A 14,725-nucleotide genomic window follows, 5' to 3' on the forward strand; every position below is an offset into this window, starting at 1 on the left:
TTAAAATTAAAATAGTGTTTACATTTATTAGTCAAGTTTGACTTTATATCGAGACTTAATGAGATAAAGGCAGGTTTCAGATCAAGTAGACATGTCAGGTGTGTGTTTGAATCAATGCCTTTAGAAAATGTCTGTTTGCTCCACTCATTGCAATGAAATGTTTGTAAAGCATTTTAAAAATATATAAATATTTTCCCGTTTTTGTCCGGACCAGATTATCAAATCAAAGCAAAGTAACAACTGAAAGTAACACACTGGAAAAACAAAACAAAAAACGTGACTTTTGCCTTCAGGCCCCTACCCTCCCACAGCTATCACCAAATTCGGAGTGCGCATGCGTTGATTTTTGTACCGCAACATGATTTGCAGTCTGATGTTTTATGTGCTCTACTATTTATCACGGTACCTGACCGTTCGACCCTCAGGTAAATCTAACAGTGGATTTGCAAACGTGTCTGAACTTGTGATTGTCGGCTGAGCAAATACGGACTGAAAAAAAAAAACTACGTATGTATTTCCCCAGACACGCTGCCTGGAGCTAATAGTGCTAAAGTTTAGTTAGCACTTTTTTTGCTGTCTGCTTCACCGGCATGAGGTTTTTGGTAATGTTTCCCGTTATAAGCTCAGTGTCACACACGTTGTGGTGTCCCCAATTTGCCAAAAGTTTCCTCTTTGTGAAAACGGTAACGAAGAACATATTTAGCTGTTGCAGTGTAGCTAACTTTATGAAGTGCTACATGAGTTAACTTGCACCTGTTCTTGAGGTCTTGACGCCCCCTTGTGACGCAAAGACGCTATCACATGACTTTTATGGTGTTGTTTATGTTCCGTAAGCACGTCTGTGTTTTCATGGGTTGTCGTTGACCTCTTAAAGTATAAGGTTTAGTAACTTTTAGCATACCTGCTTTCTTACTGTATTCTTGGCTTACAGGGGCCTCAAAAAAGGGCCTCCCTCCTGCCGTGGTTAATGACAAAGCTGCGTGGGATGCCAAAACCCGGAGGTTCACCGATTTGCAGACAGAGCAGCTGGAGCAGCGGCTCCGCCCAACCGGTGGTTCGAAGGGAGAAACGAAAGAAAGGGTAAAAGATCCAAGCCCGGAAGTGGAAAAAACTACAAGGAGCAACATGGACAAAGAACCTCCAACGGCTGGCCCGGATAAAGATACAATGAGTGACGGAAACTCAAACATTACTTCAGAAGTACCATCTGAAGTAAAAGAGGAAGAAGCGGGGAAGAGACATGGAGCAAATCAGGAGAACCTTCAAGATTCAAAACAGGAGGATAGAGAAATAATTACCCACCTTAAGGTGCTGCATATGGATGCAGAGAATGGGGGAATCTCACCAGCAAAGGAGACGATGCCAGAGCAAGCACTCGAGGAACAGTTAAAGTGTCTGCAGACAGAGGACAGCATAAAAGATACTGCATCTCAAGTACAGAAACAAGCCATGGGAGAGTCTGGATCTCCAGCTAAGAAGAGCACACCGGAAATGACCAGCTCAGCAGAAGACCAAATTCAAATACCATACATGGAAAAGTTAGAGACTACTTTTGAAGAGTGCTGGGATGAATACATAGTCCCAGCTGCAGATGAGCCACATGATGGAGTCAGCATTTCCGAGACGGTGTTTCCCTCCCTTCTCTCTCATCCTCAGGCCCACTTTAAGCTCAGTGAGCAGCACCATGCACAAACCAGCTGGCACTTCCCTGCAGGACCTGGTCTCACAGAAGAGGTGCAGTGCCCACTTATAACTTTTCCTTCTATGAGCTATTACCCTCCTGTAGAGCCAGCACTTCCCTTGGAAGGTGAGGATGAAGGCTATATTTTGTTTTTAATTTAATATTTTTACTTTTTTTAAAAACTAATTTACAGTTCAGTAACCCGCTCCATGTATATCTGTCCTTCTTCCAGTGATGTGGAGAGTCTGGGTAGAGATGGATGAGAGTGCTGCTTCAGCAGAGCCTGCCCTCATACCCTTCACAAATGCCACTATGGACTTCACTGTAATGTCCTACAACATCCTTGCTCAGGACTTACTAGAAGCCAACCAGCAACTGTACACACACTGCCCCCTGGAGGTGCTGGATTGGCATTACCGATGTAACCTGCTTTTAAAGGAAATAGAACAATGGCTACCAGACGTGAGTCATGTCAAATTCATGTTTCTGAAATTTAACCTGCAAAATTTTATATCTAATGTTAGGTGTCCGCTAATACTCTGTGTAGATTTTGTGTCTTCAAGAGGTTCAGGAGAACCACTACCATGAACAGCTGCATCCTGCCCTGTCTCAGATGGGTAGGTCAGCTGAGACAAAACAGTGGAAGAGTCATGTTGGGGGATGTTTTGACAAAGATGTTACACATATTCTGTTCATGTTGTTGATCCAGGCTACACTTGTGTGTACAAGAGGCGTACGGGAACCAAGACAGATGGATGTGCTACTTGCTTTCGTAGCAGCTTCTCTCAAGTGGCTGCCACTCACCTAGAGTTCTTCAAGCCTGAGACGGAGCTGTTAGACCGGCACAATGTGGGCATTGTTTTGCTTCTTCGGCCACTGGTCAACCGGGGTTCACAAGTGAAGGAGGTGGGCTCGCCACTCTGTGTAGCCAACACCCACCTGCTTTTCAACCCCAGGAGGGGGGACGTGAAGTTGGCTCAGTTAGCAATATTGCTGGCTGAAATTGACAGCGTGATCAAGTCCTGTAAGGCTAAAGGTGAACACTGTAACGTAATAATGTGTGGAGACTTTAACTCTGTCCCACACATGCCTCTGTACCAGCTGATCACTACCAGCCAACTCCACTACCAAAACCTGCCAGCATGGATGGTAAGAAAATATAAACTAATTAAGTAACACCTTGTCTCAATTTTTATTTATTCATGCCTCAGTAAGAGTTTCTGTATTCACTGACAGGTATCAGGTCAAGAAGATCTGTCATATAAGGCCAATTGCCACAGACTGTTGGCGCCACTTTGGCCCAGCTCTCTGGGAATCACTGGCAGCTGCCAGTACACTACTGCCAATGAGATATTTGAGAGACAGAAATCAGGTAAGGTTAAGTCAAGTGCACTGTTACTATAGTAATATTGATCCATAGCGCATGTCTCATTCTTCAGTGGTATCTTTTCTCCATAATTTCTGTTGATGCTTGATGATTTCTTCTTCTTGCGTAGGGAAATGTCAGTACAGCCACGACTTCATGCTGCAGCTGCGCTACTGTCCAGCTGCTTGTGTCCGTCCTCAGGGCCTGGAAGAGATTCCAGGGGTGACTGACATCACACCAGGTAGTACAAAAATACAATACAGAAACTGCACTCGCATTTTCATTTAAAGCTCCTGATTTCCTTACCATGATATGTTGATTCTCTGTTCATTTTTTTCTTATTGTGCACAGATGCTTCAAGGGCAAATCATCTTGATGATAAAAGGTCAGTTTACCACAGAAGCAACAGACAATAAACAACATAGTATTAAAGTTACTGTAACTGAATTCTTTCTACCATTTAGAAAGTTACATATCACACATGGAGCTAATGTATGATGTACAATATTATCAAGCTTACGCTGATTTTTAGCTCCATGTTTTTAGTTTTAGACTCTCCTATGGTAGCTTTACATGGTTTAAAAAGCCCTTATTTATGTTGAAGTGAACCTCGGTGGAGAGCTCTGCATCATCCGCTGTCTGAAAAAAGTAGTTTTAGCTCCTGTCACTTTGAGGCCACCTTACCTTTAAGCCCTTTGTTCTGTTTGCTGCCCTTTGTAAACAAAACATTACGTAGCAGATGTATGGTGCTGCTGTTTACCTGGTATCTAGTCGTTTACCTGGGATGACAATATTAAGGATGCCCACACTGAGCCTAAGCTTTTGGGTCACACGGATCACATTTCAGTACTGTGTAAGCCTCTTTACATTTCTTTATATTTCACCAGGAACTTGGGAAATGCAGAGATTTATTGAAATGCATACAAAGATACAAAGTTTGTTCAATTCTAATGAGCTTTTAAAGTCAATAGTTGGTATTCTTCAGCACTCTATTAGGCAACTTTATTGTAATTTATTTAAGTGGTCTTTATAAATGGATCTTCAGGTGTTTTGAAGGACATTCAAAGCTCTTCTTTGGATGTTGCCTTTTATCTCATTCTCTGTCAAGATGATCCCACAGTGCTTCAGTGTTTTTCTTCATATCCAGGTATGCTTATACTGCATTGGTACTATGTTTGGGGCTGTCTTGCGGAAAATTCTAGCTTTTGTCAATCAGTTGCCTTCAGATAAGTGAGGCACAGTGGGTGAAAACTTCACAGTATTTTTATACATGCATAATTCCATTGTTTTGACAAGATCCCCCAACACCACTGGCTGAAATCCCACGACAGAGCCTTCCTGTATTTTACAGACTGCTTTAGAGGCCGTTTGTACCTCTCTTCTCCCTCCTCTGTGCATATTAATAATGGTTGGGGTGAGAAATTTCAAATTTGGATTCTCATCCCACAGCGTCATGGTGGTTAGGACTGTTGCCTCACAGCAAGAAGGTCCTGAGTTCAATTTCACCATCAGGCCGGGGTCTTTCTGTGTGTACTCCAGCTTCCTCCCACAGTTCAAAGACATGTAGTTAGCTAAGTTAGGTTAATTGGTAACTCTATAGTTAATTGCCCATAGTGAGTGCGAATGGTTGTCTGTCTCTATCTGTTATCCCTGTGACAGACTGGGTATACCCTACGACAGCTGGGATAGACAAAGATAAGTGGAAGAGAATGGATGGATGGATTCTCATCCCACAAGACCTGCTACCACTGACTTTCAGTCCAGTTCTTGTGTAATTTGTCATTCTTCATCCTTTTGGTATGGTAGCTACCCTTCCAGTAATTGTTTCTGATGAGGCTTTAGCAATAAGGATCGGCTGAAGGGCCATCTAGAATTTTTTTTTCCTATTTCTTACCAAAATAATTTTCAAATACTGTCCATTTTCTGTTGATAGTTTCTTTTTGACTTGTTATTGCATCTTTTTTTCTGCACTTGTGCCGTTATCCTATTTTCTTTTTAACGACACACTGCACACTCTGCCAAGTTTTAGGCTAATAGCTTTTTGAAATTTTGCAAAAATACAGTACTATGCCTGTCAGACTTGTTATCACTGGCACTTTTTGTAGATTCAGCTAAAGAAAGTACACCTAATTATGTTTTATGTGACAGACTGCTAGCAACAAGGTGCCTAAAGAAACATCCCTTGAGTTTTTATGCTTCAGGGATCCATGGGTCAGTGTGAAGTGGCTTAATAAAGACCAAAAGATATTTATCTGAAAATGGTCTGTTTCAAGGACTGGACTAAAATGAGTAAAAAGCAGCCAATATCCAAGTAAGAACTTTTTTTTTTTTTTTTTTTTGTTATTACTTTATTCTGAACAAAACGAGACAGCAACTTAGAAGAGACAGATCCAGGACAAGGACATAGATGACTTAAAAACACGGACGATACAATAATTGAAACACGGGGGATATAGGAGCGAGTGTAGAATTTATAATGTGCAAGGAACCTCAATGTGAGAAGTGTCTTTAACCAGAATCTGTCAGTGATCAGGTGAAAGATGGTGGGATGTGGCAGCCCAGCAAGTAAGACAGCTGTGCAGTAATCTGGGTCCAAAAGGGCTTCATGTAGGTGCAGAGCCTGATTGCATCTCGGGGTGTTCTGAGAGCACTGTATGCAAGTATCGGTGTCGCTAAATCCAATTTTGCAAAGGTGATGCCAAGAGTGAGATGAGTAATTCTTTTTTTTTCTTTCCAAATAGTTGAATTGAACAAGCTATAATTGAATACAAAGTCTGGGTTATTGAAGATTAGTGACTTAGATTAGTGGATGGTCTAACTACAGAGTGTGTGATCTGATATGCATCCCACCAGAGTTGACGCTATTGTTATACTTTGGAAGCATTTATGTTTTTTAAGAGGCTGGGTGATAAGCGGTAGGTCTGACAAATGTATATCTTTACCAAGTACTTGTTTGGTATCTAACCAGATGGTTTCATGTTGGGAGTGCAAGTATAACTTTGAAAGACCTTCAGAAAGCTTGGAGAACTACTGCTCAAGAACACTTTAAAAACACGAAAGTGTCATTTGAAGCAAGATATCCAGAAAGGAGGGGGTGGCTCAAGACTTTTGCACAGAACAGTACATATGTTGACCTAATTGCATCTTTGGCCAAAACTAATGAGCATCCACCACTGTAACAGGATAGACAGATGAAAGATGATAAGTAACAGCAAAATATGTCCACTGGAAGTATAAATAAGATCTATTAATCATTAATTCTATGGTTTTGCAGGTTCAGACACACAGTCCACCATCGGTTAAACCTAGAGTCGGTTTATAAGCACATTCTCCCAGGTTCTGGAAATCCAGAAGTGACAACCCTGCATTCGGAGGTCGGACACACAGTCGACTACATCTTCTATTCTCCAAAACATGTTCTTACTGGTCGACAAGGTATGAGGATGTCTGACACGAAGAATATTTAAGATGTTCAAGCTCTAAATTAATTATTTGTGACATTAAATATATTGTGTTGTTTATTGTTTCTTTTCCTTAGCTTGTGCTAGCTTTCTGAACGATGGCCTGAAACTCATCGGGTCTCTTTCTCTTCTGTCTGAGGATGTCTTGTGGTCAATGAATGGCCTTCCCAATCACATATTCCCCTCAGACCATCTCAGTCTTCTCGCTAAATTTCAGCTGGACCTCAGTAATGCTTGACGGGAAGAACTGTGATTGAATGTTGGAACATATTTTCTTTCCAACTGTTCATTTATACAGGTTTTTGTTATAAATACATTTTTTCTGCTTCACTACTGGCAACAAAATCATAGTTTTGCAACTGAATAGACCTTAATTTCTTTTCCCAAATAGCAATGTAAATAATGGCCACCATTTTTCAGTCTACTTTTTTTGTGCTTTTCATTAGATAAATACTGAAATGTCACAATTCTTTAATGATGCTTTAACAGTTTCTTTTAAAAATGCAGCCATTGATTGCTTTGTTGCTGGTGTGGAAACTACATGGACCTGTTCATGTTGCTGTTGGTGAATGTTGTTTTGTTTGGGGTGGGATTTTTTTTTTTCTTTTAAATTTAGTCTTGAAACTATGAATATTTTTTAGATTGTTAATAATGCTGAATAAATATATTCCCTAAATGTGTGCATCTCCCTGTGTTTACTGTCTGGTGATGTCTGGATGACATGAATTAATATTTGTGTGGTGTTGATTTGTTAATGCATGATGAATCTTAGTGTGAAAGGGTAAAATGTAGGCTGTAGAGTGTGTCATCACCCCTGTCAGTATGCTGTTTAGATATATAGGGTTATGATGAAGGAAAACCATGAACCCCTTACCTCTGCTGGTATGATTTTGTTTACTTTGTGTGAATTGCAGTTAAAGTTCAGTTCATCATATACTAGTGCAGCCCCTCGATTAACCCACTGTTTGAGACGAGTCATTTTAAGATAACATACTTTATTTCTCCCTAAGTTAGGACATTCCCTTGCCCTGCTAGCTGCTTGTCCTGTGTGAGCACACCATGATTATTATTTCTACTAGGAGTAAAACTATAAATAGATTATTCAGTTTGGGCATGGTCTTACTTTTTCAGCATTTTTTCCAATTTGAAGGTATTCTGAAATCTAAAAGTCCAGTATGTTGAACTCTGCCATCGCAGTATGACAGTGCTTTAGTTTGCTGAGGCTTGTGTTTCCCCTGTTATAGAAGTGTTTGCTTTGTATAGTAGTCCTGACAGAGATGGTGTTTAGAGAGCTCAGTGCGCTCTTGTTATGTGCCTCTGTTCTGGAAGGATCTGCAGTGCTCATTATGAACTGCTGATAGATAGAAAACCAAAAAATTCCCTGCCTGGCACAAAGACACCAAATTACAGTGTGTCTCCTTGTTAAGTATAGAGTTTATGATCTTGTTAAGGATTAGCAGACATTTTAACCTTTTTTTAAGCAAGGTGTTGCGTAATCTCCAGGCATTCAAAGTTTTTTCTTTGGTCATTTGCTGCTTTTCACAAATTTTCAGTCCAGTCCTTGTACCTGACCCGTTTCCTAAACCACATAACACTGACCTATGACTTATTCAAAGCATAAAAAAGGCACGTAATTCAAGCAACGAACCTGTCTTGTGTTTACACATTATAGAAAGCTGAGCAAAGAACCAATTTTAAATTCTATATTCAGAAACTTTGTTACTAGAAGCCTGTCACAAAAGCAAATTTGTTTCCAGTTCTTCGGTTAAATCAAGGAAAACAACAAAAACTTGGGATATCTCAGTATAGCATACAGTGTGTTCTTAAACAGTCTGAGGAACTTGGACAAGTAGAAGACCAAAGACGTGTCAGGCCTAAAACTGTATCTACAGCAGATAAGCACCATCGGAAATTCCTTTAAAAAATTGGACAAATTCAACAAAGACTTAACCAGGGTCCAAGAGACCCATCTAGTGTCATAAAACTGTCCACAACTTGCAGTTATCACTAAAAAATAGATATACAAACACACTAAACCACTGCCTTAACTTTCTTGTTGGAGGTAATAAAAAAACCCATAAAGATGTGTTGCCATAATCAACGTGACTCTTTATTGTGATTCTGCAAATCAACAGTTTTTGATACAAAACAACCGTGTTATAAGACATGAGAATGGACAACACCTACCGTAGAGATAAAAACGTTGGCTGCAGCAACATTTGAAACAGGGTGATAAACAATTAAGTATTTACGGGTGATCGTCAACAACGAGGGTATAAAATGACGGCATTTCCAATAAAAAAATACAAAATGCAGGTAAAAGTGCTGTAAACAAACTGCTATACACTTTTGTTTAAATGGAAGTCAGTTACTTAGGTTACCACTTAAGGCAAGTGAAGCATTTGATAAAGTTGCTACAAATAAAAGTACAGTTCACACAAACTCGCCTCGTTGTTACTTTACAATAAATGCAGCTGCATTACTCATCGGCTTTAACTCATGTGAAAGATGTTATATTTATCAGTTAGAATAACTGATGACACGTGTGTTTATGTTATAGTGATTCAGACGGGCAGAGCTGCTTTGTGTTTAGTCGGGCAATAAGAATAATGGGTTAGATGTTTTTAAAAAAGTGTTTATCCTCCTCTTTGAATTATCACACAAGGCACGAGGGAAGTGGTTTGCAAACTAGTCACTACACAAGTAATGGTTGCCCAGCAGAGTCTAAGTGGATATATACTACATGACATTTATTTGCACACTTACAGTACAACTAGACAGATTGCAGACGAGCCTCGAGAGCTTCTGTAGACAGCACAGGGACCTGTGATATGTCCAGCAGCTGAGCCGGTACTTTTTGTCCAGCTTTAGCTTCTTCGCTTTGTTTTACCAAAACTTTTTCAGTCATTTATAATGTTTACATATTACTGCACTTGTGCCCCAGCTCTGTTTTATGTTGGGAGCACTGCCAGCACCAATTTCTATGCACAGTAACTGCTACAGAAAAATACTGTAACAACACAGGGAAGCTGAATGAGGCGTTTGTTTGCGAGGAGTTGCTGGTAATCTATTCAACACTGAATCCTGTGAACGGGCCAGTGTGTACAAAAAAATAAACCTTAGGTTAAATCACTGGCCCCTGGAAAATATCAGATTCACGTCATATGACATGTAACACATTAACCACCACTTCCATGATCTAAATCTAAATCTGTGGGCACAAATTCAATGAGCAGCATTGGAATCTGTGAGCAAGAAACAAAACAAAAGGGTAGGAAGGCATAGAGGGGTACCTGTGTGTACAAAGCTCAGATCAGCCCCAAGCATGAGGGAAATTTATACACAAGTCAACTCTGCTTAAAAAAAATAAATTCTGCTTCTGCTTCTCTCACGACCTGATTCGAGGATTAGAAATCTCTCGGCCCTACTGTGATTGGTCACCGTAAACACAGTCATACCCACATGGAGATTCTTGTACTGTCACTGACAGCTAATATTACAGGAAGTCCAGAGGCGGCGGAGTTAATGGAGACTCCAAATTAAGGGTCCACATAACAAATTCAAGTAAAAACATTTTTGTCAAGTAACATATAAACATTGTAAAACTGGCAGGGAAAAAGTGCATTGTAAGATTTTCTTTAGCCTATCCAAATGAATAGCATTCCTTAACTGTTTTTAAGCCTGAATAGGTAAGGCTACACAGTGGGTATAACTGTTTTGCAGCAAAACACTCAACTCACACGCTCTGCCCTTTGTTCCTGATTGGATCATTAAATTGAAATTTAATAGAAGTGAAAACATCAGAGCAGGCGTTTTTCTTTTTACACTGAGCTGTGGTTGCACCTATAGAGCATCCATATTTCACTGCTGTAATCAGATTTTTAAAAATTGATATTGCATTTTTTATGTTGTTGTACCATTATGCAGCATACTGACTGTTTTTATGCTGCATTTTAGCGCTTTTTCTTTTAACCAAAACACATTTGAAAGATGATGTCACTTCACAGCTTTAGCTGTGCCATAGCATTAACCTGTATGAGCACGTGTGTCCTCCAGCACCAAGCAGAAACGCTCTCAGACACATGTCCCATTCTTTGCCTCTCCCTGTGTTTTTTGTTTCCAGCTTGCAGCTGCTTCCCGGTCATTGAATTTGTGCATGAGGACTTGTGAGTGGGTGGCAGTTAATATGTGCACGTGTGGAAATAATCAAATTTTCTAATGAACGTGTTCTGTTACGCTCGTATTCTATGGCAAAATCTAACACCCTGTGTGGCGCTTTGAAATCTGCTAATTATCTAAAAAAATAAAATAAAATCTTCCTCAGACTCGAATCTGGTATCCGTTCATATCTGTGGAGGATTTTTGTTCCAAAACCTTCTTGTCTCCAGAGGGGCTGCAAATAAATAAATAAATAAATGTTAGAAACAACAACGAGGTTTATTCATATAAGAAGCAAACTGTGACTAATTTAGAAGCTCCTTCTTTTTGCCTTCGATCATAAGACATCTCCAGCGCAAATACTGAGAGCTATGCAGAGCATGTGATTAATCATACCGCCTCTCAACACGGCTGATCCTCCGTATGGGGCTGCCTGGTCCTCTGAGGGGTGAACCCATGCTGTTCCTCCTATCTTTGGTGGGAGATGGAGGTGCAGGCTTTCCTATCTGCAAAACCACAAAAGAACATAAGAGCTTCATTCACTTGAAAACATCATGAGTGAGCTACCAGTGCTTTCACCATTACTCTGAGTGTCAGTGGCTGAAGTATGTCTCTGTCTTTAATGTGATTGTGTAATGCACTGAGTGCACAAGATCAGCTACTGATGGACAGAGCCACCCTTGAGTAAAGCACTGCAGAGCAGCGTCAAGTCAGTTTTATTATACACCGAGCTCAGCATCCAGGCTGCCTTCATTATATGAGCATCAGAGGTGATGAGAGAACAGCATTTGAGAGGGATTGCTCTTCAAACAGCAGTTCAAATCAGTGTCACCACGCATGAAGAGAGAGCACGTCAAAGGGAATTTGATAAGCAGAAAGGGCAGTCCACCTGCGCCACTCTACCTTTAGCCTCATGTCTCGAGTATGTCTCTCCAGCTCCTTCCGTAGCTCCTCCTTGGTGAGCTTGTCCACATCAAGTATCGAATGTTTCCACTCTATCTGCTCCACGCTGTGAGGATCGTGGGAAACGTACTGGCCAATCTTGACTTTTCGTAAGGTGTGCCAGTAGCCCCTGTATGCTCCTTCAAACTCCTGGACCAAGTCCAGTAGTGTTCGAAATTCCAGGGGCTTAAACATGAGTTCCTCTCTTCGGCTCATGCCCAGCGCTCCGAAGCGCCCCCCGCTGTGGACTCCCAGCACAATGTGGTGGAAGTGGTTCCCTGAGAACTGAGATTTAAAGCTGAGGGGGAAGCGCTCCACGGCAGGCATGTTGTTGGTGAGGTAACTGCATCAAGCTGAGTCAAGGAAACGTACAACTGACCTTCAAATCCTAAGTCTAAAAAACGTCTGTACAAATTGATCTAAAACCGGGCATATAATGGTGAAGCCTGCTGCTTCTTATTATGTAGAAAATCCATCTGTTTTGTTCCGCTATACTAGATAATATCTGAAGCCAAAATTTGATGAGAAAACATACGGTAGATCTGCCAAAAAACAAATTTATGAATCCATTTGTCAACCCATTCTGTCAGGCTCCACTGGAGTGAAGCAGAAAACAAAACAGTAACACTTTATAATACGGCCGTGACTAAAGGTGCAATCCCATAGCAATTAAATGGAATTTCATTGAATTTTATGCATATGTATTGATGTATCCATTAATGTTTTAAAATTACTGTTTGTTTTTTCACTAAACTACCAGGAAATTATGCAGTACTTAAATTTACATACAGTATAATTATTTCTTGTTTACCTACCCTTAAGTATTTGTGTAGAAATATAATTACATTGTAATTTTAAATAAAATTAATTGAAATTTAATTTAATTACAGGGTAATTACGCCCTTAGTCTCAAGCTGTATTGTAAAGTGCTGCCAACAAAACAATAAATTAAGACCTGCACCACGTCCTCTGTGGTCATAAAGATACATTCCCAAGATCACTGCCTCCAGACATTTGATTGGCAGAGCCTCCCGCGTCATCTCCTTAGCAATGTCCATTAACCTGCGCAAAACAAACGAAAAACAAGAGTACCATTTAATGTCATTCTGAGTTAGGGGACAGCAGCCTACTGCACTACCAGTTACAGGAACACATTGTTATTGATTTCATGAAAACAAAAGCATTGTCATTGAGCCAGGGAAATAATATTGGCGCTACTAAATCTAATAAAGTGAGGTCAGGGAAAGTGTTTTCCAGCCCTGTGCTGATTGACACACACTCCTACACACAAAGCCCTGAAGTAAACCAGAGAGATCCATATGCATGCACTCACAGCAACACTGGGTAAATATTAAGAAATCAAAGACCCTCATCCCAGACATCCTGTGATTGCTGCTGTAAATATCTGTGACTGAAGAACTCCTTACGCAGTAAGAGGGCGGCTTTTCTTTATTTCAAAAAACTGCGTTCCTGTGTGATTGTACCTGTAAAGCACAGTTAAGGTCATACTGCGAGAAGGCAACATGACAAATGTTTTAAGAGAAAGGAAAAGGCAGCTCCTTAAAGTGCTCTGTGGGAGTCATAGGCTGTTGGTTAATAATGGATGAAATCCTTCTCTGGCTGGAAATCAAGCTTTCACCTAATATAGCATCTGTGGTGGCCTACATTATATTTCAGCTGTCTGGCCCATATTTTAAACTGTGAAAAAAACAGTGGGTCAGTGGGATTCTGCACTTTAACATCCACATTTCCTATGATCGGTGTGTAAAATCTATAAACAATCTATATAGTCTCAAAATCATTTTAAATGCACCCTGTTATCACTGATTTAGTTCTAACCGGCTTGCTCAAAGGATACTGCAATTCCCTGATGTACTTCTGTATGGCTTCCAGGCGCTGTGGGATAGTGGTGGTAGGCTGGTATGTAGGCACACTTGGTATTGGAATCTGTGGGACAGAGCATCCGAACATCTGCATTACCATAACACAATCCCAATATTCATTGCAGCTGGTGAATGTAGCATTGTTTGACCTCTGTGCTCTTCTGTTTTGTATAACTAATAGCAAAAGTAGCAAAATAGAAATTTCCTGTGCAGGGAAGTTTGCACAAAACACGCATTATATATTCAGTGCTGTGCGAGCAGCTGCATTTCCTTCCTCCTTCCTTCGGGCTTTACCTTGGGCAGGTCAGTGGCACCTCTTATCTCCTTCGCCAATGCTTCACCGCTGGGATGGATTCGAGCCACATGGCGCCACATCCTCTCCCAAGTCTCCTCATCCACCGGGAAGCCACTTCTGTTCACATAGAAAGGCACCCCTCCATCCCTCAACTCTTCGTCGCCTTCATCCTCCTGCTCCTCGTCTCTCTCCTCCAATGAGCCAACTGTGGCCAAGAGCATCCCCTCCTTTACCAGGAAGCCCAGCAGAGTTCTGGCACAGAAACGTCCTGACTGATGCCTTTAAATCCTTACACCTTGATTAATCTGCTTGCAGGTTTAAGTAGGTGTCCACGACAGATGGCCAACTCATGACACCGAGTGGATTATGGCATCAGTATTTCATAAAAGAAAGGCTGATCTGCTATAATTAATATTCGCCTGTGTCACAGCACGTAAATATGAGGCAGTGGTTTAATAACGTGTATTAAAATCGTACTGCAATAAGTATTAGACACTTTGAAATAAACAATAGTAGACTAAAGGCATTCAATGACCAGAAATTGAAATAAATAAATCGAGACAATAAGGCTACTTAAGGTATAAAATGCTTGGCCTTACTGTTAATGTTCATCAACAACCAAACACAGGCCAGCCAACATTAACACTCTCGATGCGAGGATTGACTTTGCAGACAGCAAAGTATAAATTCCTAATTCCCCCTTTCGTTAGAGGTCATTCACGCCACAGACATCCAGCAAATCGCCGCTCTCCTGCATTTCCATCTCCCCGGCGCTGCTCACACGTCCGCTTTGTCCGTTTCACCAAACGATTTCCGTCCAAGTCCGCCGGTTCATTGTTCACACAGATGCTCTTCTTGGCTTCAGCGTCTGCGGTTATTCACATCCAACGAGCTACTCAGACACTCCCCAAATCTCTTCTCCTGCGCATGCTCCCTACT

General features: G+C 40.9%; 2 protein-coding genes across 4 annotated transcripts; one reads left to right on the top strand and one right to left on the bottom strand.

Annotated features, from left to right (window-relative positions):
- The first annotated feature begins 298 nt into the window (after positions 1-298).
- On the top strand, positions 299-7,184 carry angel1 (angel homolog 1). The gene is made up of 10 exons (XM_080870441.1): positions 299-425; positions 932-1,807; positions 1,914-2,143; positions 2,229-2,298; positions 2,391-2,830; positions 2,918-3,053; positions 3,178-3,288; positions 3,399-3,432; positions 6,322-6,482; positions 6,586-7,184. The coding sequence occupies exons 1-10, from the start codon at positions 359-361 to the stop codon at positions 6,744-6,746; spliced, it is 2,286 nt and encodes a 761-aa protein (XP_080726567.1). The 5' UTR covers positions 299-358; the 3' UTR covers positions 6,747-7,184.
- A 2,314-nt stretch (positions 7,185-9,498) lies between these two features.
- vash1 (vasohibin 1) lies at positions 9,499-14,682 on the bottom strand. Of its 3 annotated transcripts, none has more exons than XM_080870775.1 (8): positions 14,386-14,682; positions 13,786-13,991; positions 13,467-13,555; positions 13,036-13,092; positions 12,596-12,670; positions 11,570-11,951; positions 11,063-11,172; positions 9,499-10,901 (listed from the first exon to the last, which is right to left on the bottom strand). In XM_080870775.1, exons 1-8 carry the CDS (start codon positions 14,396-14,398, stop codon positions 10,829-10,831), a joined length of 1,005 nt encoding a protein of 334 aa, XP_080726901.1. In that variant the 5' UTR covers positions 14,399-14,682; the 3' UTR covers positions 9,499-10,828. The 3 variants fall into 3 exon arrangements, with proteins under 3 accessions (XP_080726901.1, XP_080726900.1, XP_080726899.1); XM_080870774.1 differs by having other exon boundaries at positions 13,786-14,038; XM_080870773.1 differs by having other exon boundaries at positions 13,786-14,682.
- Positions 14,683-14,725: the final 43 nt, after the last annotated feature.

Source organism: Rhamphochromis sp. 'chilingali' (genome assembly GCF_963969265.1).
Source record: "Rhamphochromis sp. 'chilingali' genome assembly, chromosome: 21".
NCBI classification, from domain to species: domain Eukaryota; kingdom Metazoa; phylum Chordata; class Actinopteri; order Cichliformes; family Cichlidae; genus Rhamphochromis; species Rhamphochromis sp. 'chilingali'.

Coding starts and splice junctions, on each gene's coding strand:
- angel1 (XM_080870441.1), top strand. CDS start 359: ATGATTTGCAGTCTGATGTTTTATGTGCTCTACTATTTATCACGGTAC. Junction 2,299..2,390: donor TCCTGCCCTGTCTCAGATGG/GTAGGTCAGCTG, acceptor TTGTTGATCCAG/GCTACACTTGTGTGTACAAG. Junction 3,289..3,398: donor GGTGACTGACATCACACCAG/GTAGTACAAAAA, acceptor TATTGTGCACAG/ATGCTTCAAGGGCAAATCAT.
- vash1 (XM_080870774.1), bottom strand. CDS start 14,007: ATGCTCTTGGCCACAGTTGGCTCATTGGAGGAGAGAGACGAGGAGCAG. Junction 11,952..12,595: donor GAGGCAGTGATCTTGGGAAT/GTATCTTTATGA, acceptor AGCTTGATGCAG/TTACCTCACCAACAACATGC. Junction 11,173..11,569: donor CTCGAGACATGAGGCTAAAG/GTAGAGTGGCGC, acceptor GTGGTTTTGCAG/ATAGGAAAGCCTGCACCTCC.